General features: G+C 44.9%; 1 protein-coding gene across 2 annotated transcripts in view; it reads right to left on the reverse strand.

The window, feature by feature from the left end:
- Sec8 (exocyst complex component secretory 8) overlaps nt 1–21,192 on the reverse strand; it is a 117,125-nt gene that overhangs the window by 18,096 nt on the left and 77,837 nt on the right. For both annotated transcript variants that reach the window (XM_037426751.2, XM_075876189.1), the window contains 3 exons: nt 19,160–19,241; nt 11,986–12,196; nt 2,668–2,766 (listed from right to left, as the gene is read on the reverse strand). In XM_037426751.2, the coding sequence (XP_037282648.2) occupies nt 2,668–2,766; nt 11,986–12,196; nt 19,160–19,241 (392 nt within the window). The remainder of the gene's footprint in view (nt 1–2,667; nt 2,767–11,985; nt 12,197–19,159; nt 19,242–21,192) is intronic.

Here is a 21,192-nt window from a genome sequence, read left to right on the forward strand (position 1 = left end):
GCGTAGGCAGCGACCTTGCTTTACATCATCTGTGTAATAGTAATATAAAAGATTATCGCAGATCAATCTGTCTTCTCTGAAAGAGCTTTCAAAGTGGAGTAGTGTGCTGAACTTCCTCTTAACATATTCTTGATTCATTACAGCAAAACACACTCGCTGCCAATCATTCAGTATTGGCCACAAACATTAAGACAAAAAACTTCCTATTCAATACTCAAACTGATATTTTCAAACTCTGGTGTATTGGTGGAAGCCCACATTCTTCTATAAAGGAAGAGCAATAAATACCTTAATGATCATCTATCCGCTTCTCTCCTTATATATTTTTAACATGGGGCTGCATGTTGCACCCATGGGTGGAGCAACAAACTGAGCAAAGTTGGTAGCATTCTCAAGTATAGAACAGCGCTACAGGTGACTGATTTTTTCATGATTCCACGGCACTAGACATCGCCTCACAACTTTCTGGCTCGGCACAACGAACCTTTCCAGAAATCACAGCGCCGCGCCTTCCCTTGGTTGATCGGCGCTGGGGCATTATGGGAGAGCGGAGTGCCGGCGGTCAGAGTAGACGACGCTTTCCCGCTTTTATCGTGCGCCGTGAGTGGTTTTGGCTGGTGTAAGGAGCTGTTATTGTGAAGAAAGGCTTCTTCTGATCGCTCCGACTTTCATTAACGCATACTAGACTGTGTTGTTCATTGCAAATAAGCGTAATCATCACTGAATTATGCTCAAAAAGTGTTTCAGTGATCCTTTAGAGGCATTTTATAGCTTTCAATTTATAACCATAATTTACAATGGGACAAGGTGGAGGGCTGTTGTACTAGTTCTTATTTAAGTATTTTATTACTTACCCTACTCCAATACAGCCGAGCCCACATATAACAGCCCCACTTAAAACGAACTTTCGCTTAAAACGAACAATATCCGCATGACCGTGAAAATATTAATTGGTTCAATGGCACAAAATCGCACTTACAACAAACGTTTCCGAGCGCCGCCGATTGGTTACAGCGAACAGGGTCGGCGCTCTGCCGACTTCCCGGGAAACCACTTCCGACCACCGATCAGGCATCGGCGAGGTGCCCATACATTCTTATTGTTAAACGGCGACCCTGCCTCTGCGCCCCTCTAGTTGCCGCTCTCCCCGACTGCTTTTTGTTACGCACCCCTCCGTCCTCTGTCCCCCCACTACTCTGAACACCCCACATCGCCAGACGAGGCCCGTGTTTTCACACTGCCACTGATCTTTCGAAGAACGGTCAGCTATCTCCCCTGTTTTTGATCGCTGGTGCTGTCGTTGGCGTCGCCGGCCTGGAGTGACCAGACCATTTGCCAACATCGTCAGCCACCGACTGTATCCGATCGTCTGCGTCTAGTGCACGCGCGTATGCTATCCTACCGACCTTGCTAATTTGCAATTCGTTTCGTGTTTATGACCTGTTTTCGCTCACTTCACTTTCAGCTGAGCGCTGCCTTCCCTGCGAGTGGAAGCGCAAAAGCGGCTCTCCATTTGTGTGAAACAAATAAAAAAATATAGAAGTCAGTGAGGCCACGCAAGCCCGCCGGCGCAACAAAGCGATTTTTTGACCACGGCCGATGATTCTTTGAACACCGCCCCGCACGCTGATCCAGGCCACTGTGCTTTGACTTCTGCGCGTGCAGGCACTCTTTCAAGTTTTTCTACGAGCGAGTTGCGCGTTTCGCGGACCTTTCAAGCAAGCTATCTGACCTGCCTGCTTCCCAACGTGTTTTGGTTTTCAAGGTCACCCTCCCGTCGTAGCCTCCCCTCTCTTCACTCTATCGCAACTCCTTGCCCTTCTCTGCAAATCTGCTCTCCTGTCTTGATCACAACCCCTTCGCCCGTCTCCAGCACTATGCGATGCCAGTCACGCTGGCTCGAATTAGTGTCATTTTCTGACTAGAAACAGGCCCAGTGCTGTTCCACGCGTTTTGGTATATGTGTCGCGTGTGCATGTCTTATTTCGTGGGCGGCGGTGACGCTACATGCACGCGAAACTGTTTTCGCGAGGCCGACTTCGTCGTCGACGTCGGGCCCAATGCCGATACTGAAGCTTCCAAACGGGACCTCTGCGGCGGCAATCTGAGGCAGCGCGTTGTCGACTCAGACATGGAAGAGCGGGTAGGACATCTGTTGCGATGGTTTCATTACTGATGATGATGATGCCGACACCGCGGAACTGTGCACGAATTAGGTCATTGTGAATGAAGTACGCGGCAAGAGCGACTTGGAGGAATCGGATTGCGAGAATGACGAAACTTTGGAGCCAGTGCCTCATGCAGCTAATGGCACGGGTCTCGGCAAACGAGCACGCTGCCGTTTGAAATAAACTCGAGACGCCTCTTATCGCTTCTGCTCTTCAAAACAAATGCATTACGGACTTTTTTGGGCAAAAAAAAGTTGGTGTTTTCACTCGCAACTTTTAAAAAGCAGTGTTTCATTTCCTACGAACTTGAGATACAGCAAACGGGTGCCACGTCAGGCTCAGGTTCGTTATAAGCGGGCTTAACATTAAGTTTTTGTGAAGTGGGAAATAAGTGTGAGCATACTAACATAATAGTATCAAGTTCAGTACAGACAGGGGCAGATCACACAATAACAGGGCTATTTTAGGAAAATGCTGTAAGTATCAAAGGTGTACACACCGATTCCTTTGGAGAAGCAAGAGCGCAAGTTGATCCTCGTTGTTTTTCTATGTGCATGACACAAGTAGCCATGCTTTGAATTCGTGAGCTCAGCCATTCCTAGGTTAGAGAAAAACAACAACAAAAATTTGCACTTTTCATCTTCAATTCATTAGAAATGGCATCTTTGCTCACAAAAATAAAATGGGCATCTGTACATCTAGTGCTTTATTTGAGTGAAGAAATCGCTTATGGCGCATGGTACCTCAGATAAAGTGTATAGTCTGCGGTCACTTTATGCGACTCGTTTGGGGGGGGGGGGGGGGCGAATTAATCACAAGTCTGTGTTAAGGAAAGACATGAAAATTTAAGGTCTCTTTTTTTCTTAGATACAATAATAATGAGAACTTGTTATTGTCTGCTGGTCCTCATTAATATTAAGTCCATGTATTACATTGCGAGTTCCACATTACCAGGAATAGCCTTTGATATTGATGATAACAGGCCAATGAGAATAGTGTTATTGCTGTGGACGCGCTTATTAAGAAGCACCATCACCCTCCCCCTTCTGCCCATTCCCCACTTTTCATAATCTTTGTACTAAAAAAAAAAAAAGATAAGAGTTCCATAGCACTCTGGAAAAGCCGTTGGAGTTCCCCAAAGCCTACAAGTTTGAGAACCTCTCACACAGAGACAGCCTATTCATTTTTCTTGTGCCACTCTACGTACCATAACACAGCAGATGGGAACCATACTGCAACCAGCTTTATGCACTTTGCACCATAAACAAAACTAACACGTAAACAAAGGACCGGACGTATGAAAATCAACTATTTTTTGTTAACACTTAACAGGCAACTATCGCTAGGGAATAGTTTTCAATGCAGTCGAACCCATTCATAAAAATACTCAAGTGTCACGAAAGTTCACTTTCATAACTGATAATTGTTATAAATGGGTTACACAAAAAAATGCGAAATAGGTAATGGCAAATGTTGTCTGAAAGCTACTATATCGAATGGGGTATGCTAATGCACACCAGTGATAAGGATGACAAAGCTGCCGATTTCTCATATGTGATTATTATTCGGACGCTTTCTAAGGTCTGCCACAAGCCCCATAGAGCCAATGCTTGATGCCTGAAATTTCGGATGCTGAAACTCTTCCAAGTCTCAACTTTTTACTAAAAACACATGTTGTGAAATGTATGTATACAAGCCACTACTGCTTCCAACGCCATAGCGAAGTTCAAAAGTCAGCTTTACCGCAATGCCAAAATGCTATACGGTGAAGCATACTGCAAATACAAAGAGACACTGGGGGACGTACGGGTTGTGGGCGGGGAATCGGAAGCCTGAATGTCTTGTTTTCTTCTCTCTGTTCAAGGATTTCCCATACCATTGCTTTTTGGTATGGACATCCAACAGCCAGAATACATAAATATATAACCGATAATGCAGCATGTGTGCATTACTGTAAGCTGGTTATTGCACACTAGAAAAGCATACAAAAATTGATGGTGCAGCAGCTTCTCATTACAGTAGACTCGCCATAATTAAAACTCTGATAATTCAAACTTTCAGTTAATTCAAACAAAATTTAATTTTTTGGTTAGCCCCCTATTCTTTTATTATTTAAAAAACCTCTTAATTCAAAATCCATAATTTGGTTAACTCATACCTTTTATGCAGTTTCTTACCAGAAAATATCTGCTGCTTTCCCACTACTGTTTAAAATTTGCATGCTTATATAATCCTAACAGTCTAAAAATGAAAAATAAGCACCTCGGGCCTTCAAGGAAAAAGGCTTTGCTAGTAAAGAAATGTTTGAAGCAAATCACACGCACGGTAAACCATGATGCTTCTCAACTGGCATAGAGAGCTTTGAGCTGAAGGCACATACTTATAGCATAGAAGCAGTTGGCAATTCACGATTTCTTTAAAAGGTCCGATCAAGAAGGAAATGGCCAATAAACTTGTGGACGTTCCACCTTCACTTTCTCTCCATTGCGTGCAGTTCAGATTTAAAAACACTAGAAAAATTTTTTAAATGTGATAAAATAAATGCCTAATCATAATGTGTGGTGTCACCTTGCCCAGAGTCATCTATATGAGAGCTTCTGATAATTCAAAGTTCTTGATAATTCAAACAAAATTCAGAGGTCCCTTCGAGTTTGAATTAATGAGAGTCAACTGTATTATAACAGATATACTATTAAAACCAGTATCATTATATGTGGGTTTGACTGCATACCAACTGCAATGCGAGACCCAAAAGGCTATTTTTATTGCCATTAAAACATTTGCTGAATCTATTGATAATGTCCGACACAGGAAGGTTTCCAAACCAGCATATGTCAAAACTGTGCCACGTCAACACCAACACACCTACCACAAATAATGAGTGAATGTGCCAATATCACCACCTATCAGCTACAAGAATTGATCAGACAGGAACCACAAATCTCAAAAGTGCCTCTTCCCAACAAGCCCAGTACATAAGAAGTGAGTAGGAATCAATTTTTAAATCGATTCCTACTCACATTCTATAAACTGTACTTTGTTTGCAAATCCGAATATAAAAAATTTATCACTATTTCGCATTGGCCTTCAGGAGTACGCAACTTGGTCTTGTGCACTGCTTTCACAAGGGTCTCAACACTCAAAGGCAAACAATGTTGATGTGCAGGTGTGGCGTAGGATAGTTCAAAATGCTATGCATAATTTATTCTTTATTATAAGTCTTGGAAAGTGATCAGGGAAAAAGAAAATATGGCTGGACATGTTCTGACCCCTCACAAAACTTGAAGATGCTGTTGATGGAAACCCTGAAGAACTCATGCACAGTACATGAATTGAGAGAGAGAGAGAGAGAGAGAGAGGAGAGAGAGAGAGAGGAGAGAGAGAAAACATTTATTGAAAGAAGCTTGTGAGTGAAGGTGGGAGGGTCCCTTATTCCAGGAACCCTCTGGCCTGGACAGCCCGCCGAGCTCGAGCGACGAGTCGACGCTGCTCGACCAGGTCCGGCTGGGAGATCGCAGCCTCCCACGCTTCACTGAGGAGGTCTTGGTCCGCATCTGGTGCTGCTGCTCGTAGTCTTGGGACGCTTACTTTGCACTGCAGTAGGAGGTGCGCCAGAGTGTCTGCCACATTGCAGTGAGGGCAGATGTAGCTGTGCAACGTTGGCCTCATATGGTGCAATAGTACGCCGTGTGTGAACGTGTTGCTTTGAAGACGCCTATAGTCAGTCCCTTCGTCTCTTGTGAGTTTTGGATGTGGCGGGGGGTATAACCTGCGTTCGAGCCGATAATGTTGCAGTAATGCATGGTACGTTAGTGGTATGGCTTCTCTTGTTTCTGATTCTGTTGTTGAGTGGGAGGTGCCTCGGATCTTGTATGGGAATGCCCGGTTGACGCATTCGCGGGCTGCGGTGTGTGCCGCTTCATTTCCCTCGAGACCTTCATGACCCGGAATCCACACGATGCATGTGTAGGGAGGAGGATTGTCCATGCGCTTTAGTAGCCTAATCGCCACCGTGGAGACCCTGCCTTTCAGGTAGTTCCGTGCTGCTGTTTGTGAGTCGGTAAAGACCACGATGGGATCCTCACTTGTCTGGGTGGCGAGTGCTATAGCAGCCTCTTCAGCTGTTTCCGCACGTTTGGCGAGGATAGTCGCCAATGCCAGTACCGCGCCCTTGTAATCTACGACGGTAATCGCGAAGGCATTACGTCTTGGATATTTGGCTGCGTCCACGTATCGCGCCTGCTGGTCATTGCCATGTTTTTTCCGGATCATGTTAACCCTGGCGAGCCGCCTTTCTCGGTGATGTTGAGGATGCATGTTCTGAGAGATCTGCTGAATTTCAAGGCTTTCTCGCAGCTGTGTCGGTATTTTGCCTTTGCGTTCTTCGTTGGGTTCTAGAGTGGTCTGGTATCCTGTGCGTCGAAGCACGGCTTGCCCTGTGAGTGACAGCTTGAGTCTCTCAACCTAGTTGATGAGGTGTGCTTTGGTGAGTTCTTCCCACGTATTATGAACTCCCATGCGAAGCAGTCGGTCAGTGGAGGCGGCTGGCGGCAGTCCTAGGGCAAGCTTTGTAGCCTTTCGTATCAGCAGATTAAGTTTTTGTTTCTCCGCTGTCTTCAGGTTGAGGTAGGGAGTTCCGTACGTTATGCGGCTGTAAAGGAGAGCTTGTATCATTTTTAGGGTGTCGCGCTTTTTGAAGCCACTGCGGCGATTAGCCACCCTTCGGATTAGGTGGGTGAGCTGTGTCACAGTGTTCTGCAGCCGGGGTAGGGCAGCGGAGCCAGACCCATCTTTATGTATGTGTAGTCCAAGGACTCGAAGCGTGTCAACTTGTGGTATTTGGACTCCCTGTAGAAAGACTTGTGGGTCAGGAGTGTCGTAGCTTGGTGGTCTACCCCGGGTGCGTGCCGCAAGTACTAACAGTTCCGACATTTCCGGAGCACATTGGAGGCCGTAAGTCTTGAGATATCCTTCAGTAATGTTAATCGCCTCTTGAAGTCGGTCCTCCTGTTCACCCGTGCTTGAACCTCTTGTCCACATAGTGATATCATCGGCGTATAACGCGTGATGTATCCCAGGGACAGCGTCCAAGAGACGTGGGAGCTTAAGGAGGGCCAAGTTGAAAAGCACTGGTGATATCACTGAGCCCTGCGGCGTGCCTTTGTTAGGGAGTTGAAAAAGTTCGCTCCTGATATTGGCAATCCCTACAGTGGCAGTGCGGTTGGTGAGGTAAGCCAGCATATAGGCGTATGTCTTGGCACCGCAGCCGACATCTTCCAGGCTACGCAGAATGGCTTCGTGGCTCACATTGTCAAATGCGCCCTTTACGTCCAAAACTAGAACAGATGACTTACTGTGCTTGCTCAAGCAGAGAAGAATATCTTCCTTTATCTGCAAGAGGACGTCTTGTGTGCTGAGCATTTGGCGGAAGCCGAACATGGTGTTCGGATAGTGACCATTGTCTTCGAGATGTGTGGTGAGCCGCTCGTTTACCATGTGCTCAAAGAGTTTCCCAGCGCAAGATGTAAGGGAAATGGGACGAAGATTCGCAATCGGGATTGGCTTGTTTGGCTTGGGTACCATGGTCACCTCTGAGTGCTTCCAGGCTTGTGGTAGCTCGCCCTTCCTCCAGCAGTCGTTATAGTTCCGAAGGAGCGCCGTCAACACCCGAGGCGGTAGCTGTCGTAGGTGCTTATTGGTCACTCCGTCTTTTCCCGGGCTTGTGTTGCGCGTAAGCTTAGCAAGGGCCGCGTGTAGCTCTGCCAGCGTGAAAGACTGGTCTAGTGCTTCGTTCAGTGCTCCTCGGTACTCCCTGGGCGTCGAATTGTTGATGGAGGTAGCTTCCTGGTTAGCCGAGCCACAAAGTTTTGCTTGAAGTTCTTGGAGTAACTGGTGCTCTGTGCCCTCATAGTAGTGTATGAGCCGCTTAATTGTATTTCTTTGGTTAGTTTTGGTGAGGGTGTCGTCAATCAGGGCTCGAAGAATGCGCCAAGTCTTCTTTGTGCTCAATGTCCCTTGAAGTTTGTCGCGGAAGGACCGCCAGTTCTGGCTCGCAAGGTTTTCGGCGTACTCCTGTGCCTGTCTAGTGAGTACGGCGATGCGGCGCTTCAGCTTGCGGTTGAGCTTTTGCCGTTGCCATCGTTTAATAAGCGATCTTCGAGCTTCCCATAGGTGAAGGAGATGATTATCGACTGCCGGATTGTCCTTGTTCAAGTGTATCGTTTTGGTATGTCCGTCAGCAACACTTACAATACTGTTTAACCAGGCTTCAATGTCTTCGATAGTCGAATCATCATCAAGCTAATTCCTGTAGGCGGTCCAGTCCGTGAGCCGAGCTTTTCCTGTCTTGAGCGAGCGGTGAGCCTGTTCGACCTCTATTTGAATTATGTGATGGTCACTCCCTAGAGTGTCTGGTAGCCTTGTTCACGTTGTGTTGTGCACGTCTCTAGTGAACGTGAGATCAGGATTAGTATCCCTCGAGTGTATCGTTTTGGTATGTCCGTCAGCAACACTTACAATACTGTTTAACCAGGCTTCAATGTCTTCGATAGTCGAATCATCATCAAGCTAATTCCTGTAGGCGGTCCAGTCCGTGAGCCGAGCTTTTCCTGTCTTGAGCGAGCGGTGAGCCTGTTCGACCTCTATTTGAATTATGTGATGGTCACTCCCTAGAGTGTCTGGTAGCCTTGTTCACGTTGTGTTGTGCACGTCTCTAGTGAACGTGAGATCAGGATTAGTATCCCTCGAGACGCTGTTGCCAACTCGGGTTGGATGGAGCAAGTCATTCCACAGCGTCAGACCGTGTTGCTGCGCAGCGTCGTGAACACGCGCCCCCTTCTTGGTGGTGCTGTGATAGCCCCAGGCCGCGTGTGGAGCATTGAAGTCCCCAACCATGACGAGTCGGTTGCCGTTAACCATTTGACGGAGCTCGTGGACGAAGTCGTCGTATTGGTGTAACTGCTCCCGCGGAGGACTGTAAATGTTGGCCAGGTATAAGCTTTGTTGAGTCTTCCGAGTGGGGATTATCTCCACGATGGTGTGTTCGATGCCAATGTCCAATTTCATGAGCCTGTGCAATTAGAGTCTTCTTGACTAGAATTGCGGTGCGGGGTGTGCATGTGAGAGTGCTGTAGCCAGGGAGCTTGATTTTTTCTGTGTGGGTTTCCTGCAACGCGATCATATCTGGATTATTTGTTTTAACATATTCTTGCAAGTTTGCAGAACGAGGTCTGTAGTATCTGCAATTCCAGTGCCAAATTCGAAGAGTGGGGAGTGGCTCAGATTGTCTATGTGTGGGAGCTGCCATTCTGGCAGTTGATTTCCGCCTGGTGCCGGTCGTTTGGTGCTGTAGATCGAATTTCCGCTGCAGTTTCATCCCCTAAAATTTTTCGCTCTTTCCACTTGGTCCCTGATTGCTCTACCAGCTGCTCATGGGTAACGAAATTTTTGTATGCATATGTTATGAAGTTATGCTGTTGTGCCATGAAGCCATCAAGCTTGGCGTCGAGCGTGCTTACAGTACGGGTCAGTGGGTCTACTTTTTCCATAATTTTAGTAACCACTTTCTCTATGGTTGTGTCTATGGATGCGAGGAGTTTCGCAGTGAGGGCTTTCTCGAAAGCTTCAAGGCGTCGTTCGACGAGGTCGGGCATCTTCGCTTTATGTGCTTACAGCCTTTCTTCTACCCGCTTCATTATTCTGGCTTCCGTCTGTTTTAGTATGCTGTCGTCAAGTTCTAGTGTGCTACACTCGGCTGGTGGGCGTTGTTGTATCCTCCGTTGTAGATCTTGGACTTTATTTTCTAGAGCCCGGATGGTCGCTGTCTGAGCAGGCGAGATGGTCTAGGCACTTGTAGTATTTAGAGAACTGGGTCCGTCACTACCGGTCACCGCGGCGGCGTAACTGATTCCCCTAACGGAGCGAGACCGTGATGGTGTGCGGGATCCAGAGCGACCTTTTTTCTTAGAGCGAGAGCGACTTCGGTCAAATTTTGGGGGAAAAGAGGGGGCCCGTGAAGTTTCTGGTGTGATAACTGACCCGGGTAAATCATTGGTGCAAGCACTCCAGTGATTCTCACGGGCGCGGGCGTTATCGAGCTGGTGGCGTCTTACTTGATAAGGAGGGGGGTTGCTGCGGAGTTTCTTCTTGCATTCCTTTCCAGCAGTCTCATGGTCTTCTCCGCAGGTCTTGCACATCGGTTGGCAGTCATGTGGTTCTGTGTCCTTGTCGTGGCCGCATTTGTAGCAGAAGTTCGCTTTCGGCTGAGGGCAGATGTCTTGTCGGTGACCTAGGGCGCCGCAGGTTCGGCAATATTGGATGGACTTCCGGTATGGCTTGCATCGGTAGTCTCCACTGAGGTGCGTCACGTAAAAAGGAACGTGCTGCCCGTCGAAAGTGTTAACTGCAGCTGTGGAAGATCCCAGCATGCGCGGGCCAAGGACGTGGTATCTTGGGTCCACGCGAAGTCCTGTAACAATCTTTGTGGGGCTTGTTCCTGGTTCGAGGCCGTAGATCACTCCGCGGTACCCATCATCGGGGTGTCGAATGTGCGGATTCACTTGATATATTACTCCACCGAGCTGTATAGCATTTATACTTTGCAGTTTGGAAGCTCGTTCAGTACTTGCTGTGCTTGCGATGATCACATTCTCTACTTTTTGCACCTGCACTCGCACATGGTCATAGAAGTCCTGCTGGGCCAAGCCACTGGATCTTCCGATGGCATGTGTAATCTCGATGAGTATTCGTTTTGAAAGATCTAGTCCTGGTTGCGGGCGGAATACCATTTTGAAGTCATCAGTAGGGAATGGCCGCATCCTAGTGCTGCATTGACGTTGCGGTTGAGATTCGGCATCTGGCTTCACAGGTTGCGTAGCTCGTTCTTCGGCTGACTTTTCTTCTTTGGCTGACCTGCCTTTACGGCCAGCTTGAAGCCACTCAATGTGGGCTTTGCCTGTCGTTTTGCCACTATTTTCATCAAACGTCCATTGTGATGCCGTTCTTGAGTTACCCTCTGTGTTGTCCACTTGCATCGTACTCGGGTTTTCTTGACGTGGGTTAGACGTCTGCGTTTCCATGAGAGCTCTTTACCTCAGACGCTGCGTCTCTGTGTTGCGCGAGCAGCGTGCTCGTGCACCAACGAGACGCTGGCGTCCAGCTCGTTTCGCAGGCCCGTCGCCACAGCGGCGTTCGCGTGCAGCGCGTCCTCTGAATTCCTTGGCGCGTCCCAGCGAGCAGGCACAATATGTTTACAGTTCAATATCTAGTAAAAAAGTACACTCACTGCGATGAGTCTGGTGTCAAACGATGCCTTGCAACGTGAGGAATCCCAGGTCACTAAACGCGAGCAGTGTCCAGGCAAGGTTGCACAGAAAATAGCAAAAAGAGCAGGAGCCTATGTGAGGTGCGACTACACACCTCAGCCCCCTGGCGGCCTCACATGAATTGAAATGCAAAAATTTAGGGCAAAGCCATGCATGTGCTTTTACTTCATTTCTATCGTTTTTAGTTTGTGTCAAATTGGTGTCATTTCGACTTGTACACTTTACATCAGAGCCAACATTACCTTTGGCAGCCAGATTTGTAGCAACATGGCGTGGTTACCTGGAGATATTGTATATACCAGTAGTCTTAATGTTTTTTTTCAATTCGTGGGCACTATGCACTAGTGGAAAGGCCATACTTTCTGGAAGACTGACAATATGCGTAAAAAAAAAACAAGGTTTAATCATAACAAAAAAAAAGCCTCTCAGCTTTTTCAAATTACTCGGTTATATTATGCACAGTCAGCAAAAGAACTTTTTAGCAACATTCTTACGAGGCTTTCCTGTAGCTGAGCAAGTACACGCAGCTGGGCCACATCTGAGAGAATTTCATGTGGAGGGATGAGTGTGCCGCTTGCCAAGTTTCCAATGAGAATTTCAGACTCTTTCTTGTTGCGCAGCCGCACTTCTTCAGGTGACTCTTCGACATCCACAGCTGCTCTGTTCTCCTTCATCAGCTGCAAGTTGGCCCAGTTGGGAAGGGACCTGCTCAACATGTAGACAGCAGCACGTTAGGTCCAGGTTTGGAGGGCCGGTTTATTATGCATTAGGAAAAAAGCTAATATCTCTTGCTTTATTAGGCATTGAATAGTGTTTTAAAATACATTTAAAATCAAGAAAATTAATATTATGACTATGTTTGAAATTTCTTGCTCCCTAAATCAATCAACCTTTAAAGGGGCCCTGCAAAACTTTTTTAAGCAGCAATGGAATTCACTATTGCAAAAGCCTTTAGAATCCATTCAGTACTAGTGGAGTTACAAGCACGTGTGATCAAGTTGCAACCTACCGCAGTGGTTCCAGAGAAGACTAAGGACGCCATGCTCGAATAAGCCAGCAACTGACACAGTGGCTGTAATGAGTGATTTTTGAGCTTGTAGTGTCATTTATTGAGAGAAGAGTAAGCAATCTTTAGGTGACTTTGAGAATTTATTATAAATTGTAGGCCATGTGCTGCGCTATAATATTTGGTTTGAGAGTTCTCGGGAGCTTTGACTACCGATCAACAGCACTTTCTGACCATGCTCAAAAAGTGCTGCATAGCCCCTTTAAAAGGAGTTGCGATTCTGAAAAAAAAAAAAAATGTTTCAATAATCTGTAGCCTAGGAGAATGAAATATATATATATATATATATATATATATATATATATATATATATATGCTTCTATCATTTTAAATATGCAATTAGTTTTATAGTAAGTTACACAGTTTTGGTTTTGTGCCATGAGAATTATGTATAAAGTTTGTATTGGACAAACTTTTTATGTTTTTATGCCTCTTAACTTTTATAGTTCTGAGTCGGTAAAAGCTCATATTGCTCCACATTTACTTTAGAAAGCAAATAACTATCAAGAAAGTGCTTATAAGGCATTTTAATGGACTAGAAAAATTGTAATGAGAGAATTTTTAGAATCCTCAGCCCATGTTAATTGCTTACTTTAGGTTTGTAATAATTATATACATGTGACAAAATTAAAAAAAAAACTACATACTTGCACCTTTCACTTGTTTAGGAATATGTGGGTAAAATTTCATCCCAATCGGGCTATCAGAATTGCCATAAACATGATAAACAAACTCCAGAATTTGCCCAAAAATGAATATTAAAAAAAAAAAAGCATTTCAAATGTATAAGTGAAAGCTCATCTATGCAAGATTAACCCTTTGCGGTCCCAAACTTTTACCCACTTTCCGGCCGTTCCGGTCCGAAACTATTTCACTAGTTTGAGGCACCACGAAAGAAAACGACAACTGTGGGAAATTAACTTGGCGGTTGTTTATTTCGTCAGTTCCTCTTTGTCCCCAAGTTATTTAGCAATACTTGGGCAGTGTGTGGAAGCGTTCAAAGCACTCTCCTGGGTGCAGTCCGGGATTATTTCTCCAGGTTTTGCAGAAGAACACTGTTTCCCTCCTGCCCCCTTTTGTTTTCCGGTCACTGCAAACAGCGCAGTCCTTGCTGCTTCGGCCAGGGAGCTTGTAGATGAAATTGGGCTTTACATCCAACCTTTGTTCGCAATCCAATCTTGCAGATGGGCCCCGCTTCCCAGCGCGGGTCCTTGCGTCACCAACCAGCTGCTCTATCAGGTTCCTTGAGTACTGGAGGTGTCGCTGCTGTTTCTCTCCCTGCTTCAGGAGCTGCAGTCTCATCAAAATGAAGCTGTTCACTATCGAAACTTCCAGAAGCTAAAAAAAAAGCTTCTTCCTCCATTTCATTGACATCCGGGAAAATGCATAACTTGCACAGTAATGATTGGCCCTGTCCACTGCACCCATGTTTTCAGTGTAGTCGCATATCACCACAGGCTTCTTCAGTGTCAGTGTTTTTCCTCCAGCTATCTTCCTTGGCACTTCTTTCGTAGACGCATTGTGGGCTGAGCTTAGCATTGTCACTTGACGCTTATCCCGCCAGGCAAGTGCCATGTACGAGTTTCCCCTGCGATAAGCCGTCACTTCACCTTTTTTTTTGAGCTGCTGCGGCATTTGTTTTCGATTTGTCATCACAGTCCCAGTTAGCAAAATACTGTGCGAAAGTAACTCTTCCGCAAGCATTGGGGACGTATAAAATCTGTCCATATACAGATGATAGCCACTGCCCGGTGTAGCTTGCTCCACTTTCTCCAGCAGGTGGAGCACAATCCTGCATGTGAAGGGAAGCTCGGGACGGCAGAGGCTATCAGTTGTTGTGCTGCCGTAGTATGGTTCAAAGGCCGAAATGTAGCCTGTTTGGCAGTCAGCCAGCGCATAAACGCGCATGCCCCATTTTGTTGGCTTCTGGGGATTGTAGCACTTGAATGAGACTCGGCCTTTGAAGCCGACAGTACTTTCATCTACGCAAATTTTGGGGCCGGCGTTGAAATGCTCTCTGCATTTAGCATCTATGTAGGTCACAACATCCCTGATCTTGCTTTCACGAGTTGGTGGACCTGAAGAGGTATGTGGGCTTGGTGCAACGTGCAGCATCCAAAATATTTGAAGAAACCTTTTTCATTTGAAAACGTGTGGGAAAAAAGGCATCTTCTTGAGGAGGTCGTTGCTAAAGTATTCCTTCAGCTCTGGTTTGGGGTTCAAGGCCATGTTCACTATAACCCCTAGGAAGGCTTTGAATTCTTCCACGCGCACATCTTCCCAGTCATTCCAAATCGAGTACTGCTGAAGAACACCGGCACTCGAGATTTTATCACGGGCGTAGCGGTTTGTTTCGCGCACTATTTGCTCAATCAGCTGGTCAATGAAGAACAACTGAAAGTAGTCTAACTCGCACTTTACATTGGAAGAGCTTACTTGAGATCCCGGGTTTGGGACAGTAAAGGGAAGAGGGTCAAAATCTGGTAAATTATCCAAGTAGGCTGTCCAGTTGGTTCCACGTGGTTCTGTGTTGTTCTGGTTGTTTCCACCGCCTCTACCGTCCTCGTTTTCTTCCTCGCTGGCTTCTGTAGAATCACTTTCTTCGGTATCCAATGGAGCCACATAGTTGTCTTCATCACTAAAATCGTCTTCGCTTTCGCTAAAAGCTTCAGAATTACCGCCGTAGAAGGCACTCGGTGAAAAGGCGGCCATTTCGCTGCAAGCAGCGCCGAATCTGAGCTGCGTGTCACTCGAACTATCGAAGAGTTCAACCGCGTAAACTGCACCATCTGGTGAAAAAAACAAAGCTGAAATCAAGGCAGTTCTTGCCTTCTATAATAGGTGGCGCAACATGCACAGTAAAAAAAAATGCGGGCGCAATTCAATCAGGAGAAAGCGTGTCGGGCAGTGCCCGACAGCGGACCGCTGCGGCCGTGTTGTGTTGTCGGGCGGGGCCCGACAATGGACCGCAAAGGGTTAAGATGATTTTTTCCATCATGAAAGCTTGGCTCATGGTTATTTTAAGGATGTGGTTTTAGTGAACTCGTCATGGGAAATGCAATGGCAAGCAGCCAGGTGATGATTTCCAGGTTACACTAGACAATGAGCTCTTTTTTTTGTTTTTAGTAGCCACCTTGTGCTTTCTAAAAGCGATTTTACCCTCTTTAAGTTTAATTAATTTCTTTAGCTTATTTTTGTCATTAGAGTGGAGAAACTAAACTTGTGGCAAACAAAAACAAAGAATAGGCAATTTCTCAAAAAACGCGCGTTCGACTCCCATCTCCCCATTAACAAGACACAGCCACAAATGCATAGTAGCACAGGCCCAAAGTGGCTCCGTTAGCATGCACCGCCTCAGAATATCGCACAGTCAACACTGCAAGAAAACACTTTAATTCATCAAATGAAAGCTAGAGATTTCTTCATGGGCATTTCAGTCCAGTTGCAAGTGAAAATGCATAGCCAAGCACAATTAAAATGCCCATATTCATTTGCTTTCATCTTTATTTCCTCCACCATTCTTATTGCAACATCAATTACACTGCAATGAGTGCTTCTTTTGCTATTTTTAAGTAACTAGTCCTAATTATTGCGACAGCAATTATATGAACACTCTCGATGGGTTTTTACCATCGCCATCATGTCCCATATAATGTATAGGTTTACCCCTATGCATAAGATATTTTCTTGAGGCAGGTACATTACAATTAGTTGCTATCACATTCATCCCTTTGCCTTTACAGTAAAACTGACTTTTTTAGCACACTGCAACTGCCAATTTTTTTTAACCTGTACATGCAAGCGTCAATCGTCGAGCCTAAAAGCGCCGTACAATGGAGCACAGCGGGGGAATGAATGTGCTTGATGAGCCGCCCTGTGCACTCGTCTTTAATAGGCTGTTCCGGTAACAGGACACCACCCCCGCTTCTTTCGAACATTGTTACCATCATCTTTCTTTTTCTTTTGCTGTCATCAAGTTAAAAAAAATTAGTTTCACTGTAAGCGTGAAGAAATAAATGCGATAGCAACAAATTGTAATGTTATACAAAGTAAAGCAGGCTGGCAGCTACCTCTTTTGGATACGATATTGCTTAACTCTGCAAAATGTTGGTGTAAAAGTGTATGGCCGAGCTAGAAAGAGATGCTCGCTTTGCAGACTCCCTTCATGTTGAGAGCGCAGCACATAGAAGGGTTTATGAGCCATTCGTGCTGATGCCTGCCATGATAGCACGTGTGCCAGTGATTGCGACCCTGCTGCTGCTCGAGAGATCACAGCTTAGATAAAACTGAAACTATAACCATTTAGATGAAACCAAAAACACAATGTTTCAGCCACATTTTTGGGAATGGGGCTTGACGACTGCTTCACCTTACAACAAAATTCTGGTGCTGCAGCGCAGTATGGCGCTGATACACAAGTTAGGTGCAGCAGGGGTGGTTTGGGGCAGGATGGCACAGATGAACAAGTCAAGGGCCCAATGGCGCAGCTGTTCTACTCCTGTCCTGGGCACAAGTTGACTAATAAAGAGTTTCATCTTGAACATGCTAACTGCTCTATTCATCAATGTCACGAGCCTGTTCCAATAGGTATCCACACATAAAGCCATGGAAAAGGAAAGCTTCACAAATAAATGGCCATGGCAGTCCAAACATTCTTTATTTTCAGCATCCCGTGACTTCCTCTTTGCTTTCATGGCTAATGCCATTTGACTGTAGGCTAATAACCATAGCCATGCCCACTGCATGCCCCAATCTGTCTCAACACGACCAAGCACACCTTAGAGAGATCATCTACCACCAAAAATTTTTTTAGATTGTGGTGGAAATCGAAATGAGAAGCTTGTTCATCACATTAGCCACAACCAGCACACTTTCATTCCCCCCCCCCAAAAGGAATCACATATTTTATTTTGCTTTCAAGGTGGCAGCAAAATGAGCCCTCCTATCACCCAACAGTGATGTAAGTCAACCAATCTATACAGGAAAAAAGACCCACACAGGTAGACTTACTTTGCTCAAGAACATGACTGTATGACATCAAATTGTATTTCAAGCCCATCCAGTAGCTTTTTATTCCGTCAAAGTATAATTGTTGTTTTTGTTTTTTCCCACGTGTTGAAAAGTACCACTCGGTAGTGCCGCCTTTCAGTTGGTCTTCTTCAACTCACTAAGCCTCTTGCTTGTTATACCATGATAATGTCTTGTATATAGGCTGTTTCTGGCCCAAACAATTAAACATGCCTTACGTCAGTAAGGAAGCCTTCTTTGTGGTCAGGTTGCTTAACATCATTGCAAAAGCTTCCTTGCTGAGGGGTCCTCAACAAAGGCTTCCTTGATGCTTCGTCAAAATTACTTTGGCAAAGGTTTGATCAGCTACATTAACGTTTACGCTGCTCCTGACCTTGTACGAGCACTCCACCTCACTGCTGGCTTATGTGTTGTTCGCTTACACATGCACATTGTCGACTTATTCTAGTAAGATTTACACGCTGCTACGGTGTTCTTCACAGTTGATAAACAACACTTTGGTGACGTGAAGAATCAGCAATAACAATTTATGCACAATGTACACATGCACTGTCCTGAGTGAAATATTTGTACATAGATACAAATATTTATGTATATAAATATTATGTACAAATATTTATGTACATAAATACAAATACTGGTCAATAAGATACGAGTGGAAGAACCTATCACAACCAGGCCATCAACAACAATCATACTGAAAATAGCAACTATTCTATTGAACCACATTGCTGCTAGAACCTTAAAGTGCTAGAAGGCTATTACACAAGGACAAAGGTGACTTATGTATCATAGAGTCCCCTCAATAACACTGCACAGAATAAAATACAACTTCTAAAGGAGTGCCGTTGATAGCCTCAGTCACTCACTAATTAGGTAATGCTTTTTTAAGCATGGTGCATTTTAATACACTCAAACCTCATTATAACACAGTTGCATCTTACAAGAAATAAGTATGTCATACCCAAAAACATTCAATTTAAATGCTTTTCCTTACACAGTATTATTTACAAAGCTGTTTTTAATTTACTTTGTCATAAATAATTAGTTATATTCATGTTTACTATATTGAGGTTTGAGTGTATTTTAAATGTATTTGTCTAGCTTGGCACGTCTTTTCCTGCCTTCATATTGTGATTGTTTTTGTTGAATAAATTGGAAATTTTCTGTCCTCCTCCTCTTTTATAGTTTAACCCTTGAACCCTAATAATAATTCTTAGGGTTTGACATACCAAAATATCGATATGATTATGAGAGATGCCCCAGTGGAGGGCTCCAGAAATTTCGATCACCTCCCTTACATTTTTAATACTGGAAACATGTTACTGAACCAGCCTACTGGCCCTGCTGAGCCAGTAGACTTGTTTATATTTTGAAGACCACTTCAAAAGATAAAAGAATAATAATAATTGTTGGGGTTTTTAAATCCTAAAACCGCCATATGATTATGAGATGCCATAGTGGAGGGCTCGGGAAATTTAAACCACTTGAGGTTTCTTTACATGCACCTAAATCTAAAAACACAGGTCACCTCAAAAAAAAAAAAAAAAAGAATGGCAAATAAAGTTGCTTACATCAAAAAGCGACTGATGTCTTCATCCTTGGCCCATGTTGCACTGATGATACGCTTGTCTTCAGATTCTGGCTGAACAATGCCTGTAGTATGTGACACATTGATGGATTTAGAACTGGCACAGCACTCAGGCAGCACAGTAACAATTCCATATGCAGGGGTAGAACTGATAGTTTTTCAAGGGCCACTAATAGAAAAACCCAGCGCAATATTTTCTCCTGATATTTTTTGTTCTTCAAGCGTACTTCTGTAATGCAGACAAATAGTTCCCGTGACGTCTATAGCGTACATGCTCTCGATTGGTCTATATACGCGAAATATCACATTTGATTTGTCTCCAGCACTGCTTTGCTATGCAGCCACTTATTCGTTCTTCCTTGTCTTGCATAAATTTCGTGCACGATCTAATGGTCCCACTTCATTTTCTGTGTTTACAACTGCGCAAACGGCGATAACAGCGTGTAGCCGAGAAGCGGGAAATCCTGATAGGCTCTAGCGCTTAGTGCTGACATTGTTCACGTGCTTTTAGAACTAAGCTGCGAGGATGATATACATCGCGTGTGCGAAGGATAGGAGAAAACCAACCCCTAGACATTGAACATGGGGTGGTGAGTGGCCATTTAACAGCAGTCATAAAAGCAAGTAAAATGCAGCTTTCGAGCCAGCAGACCGCAGCCAAATTATCATTACAAAACATATAGATGGGGCATATAAGACTATTTTGCAATACAGAAGCATGCACTATATATTAAAACGATTATCCTGACACCAGCATTTCAAAAACACACTTGATGAACTTGGCGCATTTTACTGCATAAGGACAAGTGTGTGCACAGCTTATAGCATGCACAAATGTTATTGCGTATCGCTTGACATATTGCTGCATTAAAAAATGATAAACGGGTTTGTTCTAAAAGACAGGGAGAGCAAACACGGACGTAAGAAGGAAGTCGGGACATCACAAACGCCTAATAACTAGCAGGTGTTTGTGATGTCTTTCTGGTGTCCGTGCTTGCACATCCCATTTCTTTTAGAATGAATATGTACCAACTAGCACAGCCCTCTGTTATTCTAAAGGCAAATAAGGATTGCACTTCATTTCCCCAAACCACAAAGACTGACATATCACTTTACAAACATCACTTCATACTGCTCTTATAGTGCTGCAATGCCTGAATCAACCTTACAAGTGCATTGTCAATGTTCTCCAGTAGCGCACCAGAAAAAAGAGCAACATACACATGAATGCATTAAACAATGGAAAAAGTTTATTCACAGTAGCCGCTGGACTGTCTGTTAATGCTAATTATGGTGATTATTGATTGATATGTGGGGTTTAACGTCCCAAAACCACCATATGATTATGAGAGACGCCGTAGTGGAGGGCTCCGGAAATTTAGACCACCTGGGGTTCTTTAACGTGCACCCAAATCTGAGCACACGGGCCTACAACATTTCCGCCTCCATCGGAAATGCAGCCGCCGCAGCCGGGATTCGAACCCGCGCCCTGCGGGTCAGCAGCCGAGTACCTTAGCCACTAGACCACCGCGGCGGGGAATTATGGTGATTATCAAGCCAGTCTTCTTTATGAACTTTGATGCCCAAACCCTGCTTACTTTGAAGTGCGCTACCGGCACTCCCACTTTTGTGGCAAAGAAATGGACCTCTTGTGTGACGGCGCACATCATTTGGAGAGACCAATCATTCAGTTTGGGGACTTTTTTTGCAAGCTACAGAAAGCGTGAACATTTCTGCCTGCAAATATCGTAGTGCTTGGCATCATGAGCAGAAATCCTGTCAAACTGCAATTGTCACTACGTTATCACCACTACAAAACCTGAAAGCTTGTATTTCGCCATCAACCTGTTACTCCTTTCAGTGTTTTGGAGCATGACGATAAATCACGATGATCAAGCATAAAATTGGCACGCCACGGTTGAAAAATATGAATTGAATAGACAAAGGAAGAATCTACTCCAGAATAATCACCTACCAGTACCTCCCAAACTAATTGCCGCTGTTCACTGTAAGCAA

The sequence above is a fragment of the Rhipicephalus microplus genome, chromosome X (assembly GCF_043290135.1).
Source record: "Rhipicephalus microplus isolate Deutch F79 chromosome X, USDA_Rmic, whole genome shotgun sequence".
Taxonomy (NCBI): domain Eukaryota; kingdom Metazoa; phylum Arthropoda; class Arachnida; order Ixodida; family Ixodidae; genus Rhipicephalus; species Rhipicephalus microplus.